At 40.1% G+C, this 8,327-nt stretch overlaps 1 protein-coding gene across 1 annotated transcript in view; it reads left to right on the top strand.

Annotated features, from left to right (window-relative positions):
* LOC101998945 (olfactory receptor 10V1-like) overlaps window positions 1-483 on the top strand; it is a 27,314-nt gene extending 26,831 nt beyond the window's left edge. The window contains exon 3 of the mRNA XM_026777334.1: window positions 1-483. This exon is cut by the window's left edge and continues 4 nt beyond it. Within this exon, the coding sequence (XP_026633135.1) occupies window positions 1-483 (483 nt within the window).
* The last annotated feature ends 7,844 nt before the right edge of the window (window positions 484-8,327 follow it).

The raw sequence follows: 8,327 nt of genomic DNA, 5'->3' as shown, positions 1-8,327 counted from the left end.
CTGGTCCTGGGATCCCTTCTGTCACTGACACTAACTATTTTAATCTTCAATCTCCCATTCTGCCACAACAACGAGATCTATCACTTCTACTGTGACATGCCTGCAGTCATGCGCCTGGCTTGTGCAGACACACATGTTCACAGGACCGCCCTGTATATCATCAGCTTCATCGTCCTGAGCATCCCCCTGTCTCTGATCTCCATCTCCTATGTCTTCATCATCACAACCATTTTACAGATCCGGTCTGCTGAAGGGCGACATCGAGCCTTCTCTACCTGCTCTTCCCACATCATAGTGGTCCTCCTGCAGTATGGCTGCACCAGTTTTATATATTTGTCTCCCAGTTCCAGCTACTCTCCTGAGATGGGCCGAATGGTGTCTGTGGTCTACACTTTTATCACACCCATTTTAAACCCTTTGGTCTACAGTATGAGGAACAAGGAACTGAAAGATGCTCTAAAGAAGGCCTTGAGAAAGTTCTAGGGAGGGTGAACTTGGGATTTATTTTAATCAGGGCACTCTGAAAATGAAATGGAATTCTATTACTAATTATGAAGGTTCCAGACATACATGGTGCAATCTGTGATTCTGGTACTCAAGAGGCAGAAGCAGAAGGATTGCAAGTTGGAAGCCGACCAAGCTACATCGGAAAATCCTGCCTCAAGACAAATAAAACAACTGATTATAATAATAGAATGATGGTGGAATGACACACATAAATTCAGAAATGTCCTCATCACTTGGAGACACATGGTCTGATTTGACTTCCAGAGAAAATTTATGCTTCTGTCTTTCTGAAAATAAAGCAATATTATGCCCTGGACATGAATGGAGAGAGGCAAAGCAACATTCGTAGGGCAGCTATTACATACCAGACACTTTGTATGGATTAACTCATGTATACCATGCTAATTTTTCAGAGGGAAAAAATATAAGTAGCTAAAAATGTTATACCTAAGATGAGAACACAGTATCTACAAATCTAAGGGCTAAACTTTCTATGAATGATGTTTATATAATTCGGGCTTGCTTTGCCAAAAGGACCATATGTAAATGCAGATAAGTCTCCCGATCTCTGTGGGCTCCTGTTTGCTTATTCTACAACCAGGTACTGAATGAAAGCAATAATAATTAATAATAATAGTAGGAACATGTAGGAGAACTTTTCTTTAGTATTTTGTTGTTGTTGTTAATGAAAACGAAAACTCACAACAGGGCTCAGGACTTTTAAAGAAATTTTCAACAGTGAAAAAGTGAGAAAAGGGGAAAGTTGCTTAGTATAATAAGTGAAAATAATGGGAATGATGAAGGTGAACATTACTGAATCTTACAATTTTTGAGAAAAATTCTGTCGTTATCGTCGCCGTTGTCTCCTCCTGATCCTCCTCCTGCTCCTCTTCCTTCTCCTTCTCCTTCTTCTTGGAGATGGAGAGATGGCTCAGTGGATAAGAACACCTCTTGTTCTTGCAGAGGACCTGTGTTCAATTTCCAGCACCCACATGGTTGTTCATTGCCATCCCTAAGTCCGGTTCTAGGAAAGATGATGCCCTCTTCTGACCTCCTCAGGCACTGAACACATGTGGTACACATACATGCACACAGGCAAAACACTCATACACATAGTATGAATCAAAAAGAGTTTCTCCTTCTGGACAGTCATCAGGATCGGCTCTGGCTCTCAGTAGGAGTCATCACTACCTTGTAAGATGGGCCATCCCTTACAAGACAACTCAAGTTGTTAAACTGCATCTCAGGCTAAAGTCTATCTATGACTCACATCCTTCTCCTGGTCCTTTTGTTTCTCCTCTCTAGAGGTCACTTCTATCTGACAGTTCTTCAAACATATTGTGACAGATTTTGTATTTTATTTTACACCATAACACAAAAGAACCTCATGATTTAGGAGTGTAACTTAGTTTGAAGAATCCCTGTCTGACAAATAAGAAGCTTGATCCCTACACAACTACATGGTTCATGTCTATAATCCTAGTTGTTGAGAGGTGGAGACAGGAGAATCAGGAGAGCAAGCTCATCCTCTGTTACAAAGAGAGTTCAAAACTTACCTGGGTCAAACCCTGTCTCAACACCCCCAGAAAAGAGTGAAAAAGAAAATTAACACGAGGAAGAGGAGGGTACAGAGTATGAGAGAGGACCATGGTCAAAGTATATTATATACTTATATGAAAATGTATTTATGACATCTAGTACTGTCTACAGTGGATACTAATTTATAAATGAGCAGCTTGGAGCTGGCGATATATTTCAATTAGTAAAATGTAGAACCTGAATTTGATTTCCAGTACCAATACCTGGCAGAGTGTTATGATTTTGGGATCTCATCACTTGGACAACAAAGACAGGAGGATCCCAAGGGCGCTATGGCAAACCAGCCTAGCTAATTGATTAGTCTCAGATCCCAATAAGAGACTTTAATCTCAAAAATCGAGATGAAAGATTCCAGAGGAGTAATATTTGACTTCTGGCCTCTCCATGCATACACATGTTCATGCACACACACATGCATGGGGGGGTATTTAATTCAAAATGGATTAAAGACTGAGGGCTGGAAAGATGCCTCAAAGGTTAAGAGCACTAGTTCTTCAAGAGGACCACAGTTCAGCTCCCAGCACCCATGTTCAGTGACTTACAACAGCCTTTAGCTCCAGTTGAAAGGGATCCAAGGTTTTTCTCTGGTATCTGTGGGTACCTCTACATATATGTGTACAGACATACTGTCCACACACACACACATACATGCACATAGATAAAATAATTTAAACATCCTTAAGATTGATTTAAGACATAAACATTACATCCAAATTCTAAAATGCCTACAAAAAACATAAAAGGAAATATTCCAGATGTTGGTCTGGGCAATTGAATCAAGGGATGACACCAAATACAAGAGCCACAAAGCAAAAATAGGTTAAAAGGCAGCATCAAGCTAAAAGGCTTATGTATAGCAAATGAAACAACAGAGTGAAAAATGGCACAAAATAAGATACTATGTTTGAAAATTATACATCAGAAAAAAGGTTAATCTCTAAAACATGCATAGAATTCACACAACTTAATACTGAACATCTTAAAAACTAAATATTTAATCTAAAAATGACCTAAGAACATGAATGGAAATTTCTCTCAGAAGACATACAAATAGCCAACAGGTATATAAGAAGATGCTCAGTGCCGTAAATCATTAAGGATTTTGTAAATCAAAACCACAATACAGGGCCTCAACCATGTTAAGATAGTTACTATCAAAAACAAAGATACTACACTAATAATAATAATAAATTAAAAAAAAGAGATGACTTGGCAGTTAAAAACATTGGCTGCTCTTCAGAGGACCCTGGTTTAGTTCCTAGCATCCACTTGGTGATTCAACCTTCTGTTAACTTCAGTTCCAGGGGATCCAACACTCTCTTCTGACTGCTTCAGGCATAGCACATATATAAATACATGAAGACAAAATACCAAGTATATAAAATAAATAAATGCATTTATATTTTAAAAAACTAAAGACAATACTCTTGTCAAAGATGCAAAGAGGTATAAACAGCCAACACAATGTTAGAAAAAGTAAAACGATGCAGCCACTGTTGAAACACAGTATATACCCAGGAAGTGGTGGTGCACACCTTTAATCCCAGCACTCGGGAGGCATAGGCAGAGGCAGAGGCAGGCAGATCTCTGTGAGTTTGGGGCCAACCTGAACTACTAAGTGAGTACCAGGACAGCCAGAGCTATTACACAGAGAAAACTTGTCTCAAAGAAGAAAAAAAAAAGTATAAAAATCTATTCAAAAAACTAAAAATAAAGTTACTGCTGTGGTCCAAAGGTTCCAAATCAACCCAAGGAAACACAAGAGGTCACCACAAAGCAAGATTTAATACAGACGGCACAAAAGAAGGGGACAAGGGGAGAAAGCTGAACACACTCGGGAGCTGAACTTCAAACTGAATGTCAGTTTAAGCAAGTATTTAAGCACAAAAATCACAAACATTTGTTCCCAAGTTACAGTTACAATTTTCACCCATCAGAATTTTTAAAAATGGGGCTTTTCCTTAAGTGTTCCATCATTGTCAACCAACATACAATGCAAGCCTTTCATTCCAACCAATCAGATTCTTCTGATCCTTCTGTTATTAGAAACAGTCATAATGTTTCTCGAGAACTACAGGTGTAAAACAACTATTTCCATGGTTTAGAGGGGGATGTGTCAACTGCTGGACGGTTCCCAGGTCCCCTAGGGCTTGGGAACCTGAACTTTGTTTCACCCTGCAGGTAAAATGGAGTCTGAAGTCAAAATGTCAGCACTTAGGACAAAATGCTTTAGCCTGTTCCCAACATTACCATATGACGTAGATACCCCACTTAATAGTATTTATTATAAATAGTTGGAATTAACCACGTGTGTTGACACATACCTTTATTTTTTTTTTTTTTTTTTTTTTTTTGGTTTTTCGAGACAGGGTTTCTCTGTGGTTTTGGAGCCTGTCCTGGAACTAGCTCTTGTAGACCAGGCTGGTCTCGAACTCACAGAGATCCGCCTGCCTCTGCCTCCCGAGTGCTGGCATTAAAGGTGTGCGCCACCATCGCCGAGCTGACACATACCTTTAATTCCAGCCCTTGGGAGACAGACGCAGGTGAGTCTCTGTGGGTTTGACACCAGCCTAGTCTACCAAACAAGCTGCAGGACAGCTAGGGCTGTTACACAGAGAACCCCTGTCTCAAAAAAACAAACAAAAAGGAATCTTTGAAATCATGTTCAGGAAGAGACAGACATTGGTACCCAGGCTTCTTGACAGCACTCCTGATGGTAGCTGAGACGAGGAAACAACTCAGATGCCCATCAAAATGACTACATGACAAAAATGTGGAAAACACATATAATGAAATATCACTTATTCTTTAAAACAAAAAAACGGGCAGCAATATGGTTTAATTGTGAGGGTGATGCACTCACAAAATGAGCCAATCACAAAATGACAACTGCTTCATAATTCTATTTATATGAGATTTAAACTCATACAAATAAAAGTTAGAAGCGTGGATACCAAGACAGGGTGGAAACATAAGTTGAGAAACTGCTAATTAATAGGTGTGGTGATTAAGGGAGAAATGTCCCCCACAGGCTTATGTGTCTGAGCACCCGGTCCCCAGTTGGTGGTGGTAGTTGGAGAGGTGGTAAGACTTTAGTGGAGGAAATACACCACTGGGCATAAGGTTTGAGAGTTGCTAGCTCATCCCACTTCCAGTTCACTTTCTCTGCGTCCTGTCTCCGTTGAAAATATCATCTCTCGGCCTCCTGCTGCTTGCTGCTGTGCCTCGCCACCATGATGGACTCTTATCTCTCTGGAACCACCAACCAAAACAAACCCTCTTGGCCATGGATTTTATCAGAGCAGAGGAAAAGCAATGAAAATCAATGCAACAGGTGTGCAAGAAAGTTCAAGAAATCTCAGCAAAATTCTTCCTGTAGTTGTAGTGTGCTCCTACAAATCTGATGAGTGGATGAATCTTAAATCAATCATTCTCACCAAAATATAAAAAGCTTTTCATATTAGAAATAATTGGACAGAAAATGTGTTCAAAGGAAAGATCAAAGATATTATTCTTGTATTCAAAATAATATCTTTTGAGCCATTACATCAATATTTGAAAACTGTTATCCTTTATTTACATGAATGCATTTCTTGTCTCCAGTTATTAGTTGAATTCTTCTTATTAAAGTTAATTTAAAACAAATTCAACTCTCTTTAGTCACAAATATGACTAAATGCTACAAACTTTAATGTGAAGATTAATATCTCAAGCTTGTATATGTATCCCTAAATATCATTGTTTCATATAAGACTCATGTTAACAGATCAGAAAAGTAGATAATTATTGTGTTTTGACATGAGTCTCATGACAAATCTCTTAGCCTGATGTAAACATTCAAAATTACTGCTTCCTTTCTGGTTTGGTGTCCATGTTTTAAGACTATTTTCCTTTGTCTGAAAGTTTATTCCCTATTAACTATTCTTCATATGAATGCACAAAGGACTCTGAAGAGCTAATACAATAATAACCAGGAAGAACAACGCTGGAAGAATATAACAATGTCTGACCTCAAGAATTATACTACAGAGCTGGAATTAGGGGTTCACGCCTTTAAACTCAACACTCACGGGGCAGAGGCATGTGGATCTCTCTGAGTTCAAGGCATACTTCATATGGTGTGCTACTATGTAGACTATATGGAAAACTGAGAAGAAAATTAAATACCAACACTCATCCAGGGGCTGGGAAGCTGTCTCAGCAGTCAAGAGCATTTGCTGCCCTTGCAGAAGACCCAGTTTGATTCCCGCACCCAAAGAGCAGATCACGACCATCTGTAGTTGCAGTTTCAGGAGAATCTATCTCATTTGGGCACTGCATGCATGTGGTGCAGTGACATACATGCAGTCAAAACACCCATACATATAAGATTAAAATGAGTAAAATATTAAATTTCCATTCATTTATGTGAATACTGAGCTGAGGATGACCCCAGAATCTTGCGCATGTTGGGCAAACACTTGATTGCAAAGCTATTTCTACAGTCCAAAGTGAAATTTGTAAGCATTAATGGGTCAGTAAACATTGATCGGTGATGTACTCTAAACACAAAGAAGTTAAGCTGCACTACACTTATAAAATAAATACTTCTTCACATGAACTCTTAAGTACCGTTTCCTAAGTTAAATCCTTGCCTGATGATTAAAAGGGCTTATTCATTTATTTGAAAAACACTTCTTTAATCATCATGCCAGGCAAGACAAAGAGAATAAGAGATGGTTTTTCTATTGAAAAATATTATATCCGTGAGGAATAAAAATACACACAAGACAAATTATCATAAAGCTAAAAAAGTTTGTTTTTTAAAAGATATGCAAGGGACTGATAAGACATCTCAGCAAGAAAAGGCACTTATCACCTATCCTGACAACCTGTGCTTCATCGCTGGGACTCCCATAAAGAAAAGGTGCACACACGTCTGTGAGTTGTTCTGACGTCCACACAGATGACAAGACATTTGCATGTCCATATACACACAAATATGCAAATGCGTGCCGATATCTCCGTGGGGACCTCCAATTGCCGCGCGCCACGCCCCCTTGTCTGCGCTCTGTGCGCTATTACCCAGTTCGCGAGCTTCCAGCAAGGGGGCTGGAGGTTAAAATACACAAACACACACAGACAGAGAGACAGCAACACAGGTCATCCTTGAATTCCCCAAGACTGTCCCTTTATTGTGTTCAGGGGCAGATTATATAGAGATAGCCACGCCTCAGCCAAACCCACCAGAAACCACTCTCCTGCTATCAGGAACTCCTGAAGGTCTCGTGCTCAGAGCAGCTGTAGGCACTCAGATCAGGGGATTACAAGAAATTCAGAATCTGGGGGTCTCACTACTCCCAACATCTCCCCCCTAAGTTTTTTATAAAACAGAAGACCCTCCTGACCACACAGCCTTTTGGTCACTTTGATTGAACCTGTACTCAGGAGAGAGTGACAGCATCTCCTCAGGAGAATACTGGCTTTTAGGGAACACAAGAGAGCAAGTTAAGCCTGTAAGACAGGTAGATTCAAGTATCCCAGAGATCGTTGGTTCCTCATACTATTTCCCACATACCCTCTTCCCCTCAAGTGAACAGAGGTGTGTGACCATATCAGACTCGGGACTTTTAGGAATGGCTTTGCCATGGCCCCAGGAGCAGTCAGAAACCACTGCTCCTTCAGCAGTCCCCTAAATAACATACCTTAGCTGCCATACCCTGGTGGCACGTTCATTCTTGTCAGCTGAGTGCATGGAAGACACCTTCTCCCTCGTGCACCTCTTTGGCTTCCCTAGCAGCCCAGCTGATCCTGCTTCTGCTAAGTGACCATATGCTGCATTCTCATGGGTTGTCTGACCTTACACAGAATTCAGAAATGAATGCCTATGGCAACAGGCGTTAAAATTGCCAGCAGTAGAGTCCCCAGTCACCACTGGACCCAGCCTCCCATTTGGGCTATGGTATTCAACCATCCCTTTGGCTAGACAGTTACAATCTGGTGTGCTAATTGTAACATTTCAAGGGTTATTCAAGTAACCATTAAGTTGTTTCACCATATAAGAGGCATTAGCAATATTAACAGATGTCATACAAATGAAATAATGAAACAATGAAATAATGTCATACAAATGAAATAATGAACAAGACATTTGTTGTAAGTCCACCTGCTCCTACAATAGGGCAGTCTGTTGGTTTAAATTCGCTCTACTGCAGACACTTCGGCATGCAGAGCCTAGAACT

This window comes from Microtus ochrogaster, unplaced genomic scaffold (genome assembly GCF_000317375.1).
Source record: "Microtus ochrogaster isolate Prairie Vole_2 unplaced genomic scaffold, MicOch1.0 UNK56, whole genome shotgun sequence".
NCBI classification, from domain to species: Eukaryota; Metazoa; Chordata; class Mammalia; order Rodentia; family Cricetidae; genus Microtus; species Microtus ochrogaster.
This window is presented reverse-complemented; position numbering and strand designations above follow the sequence as displayed.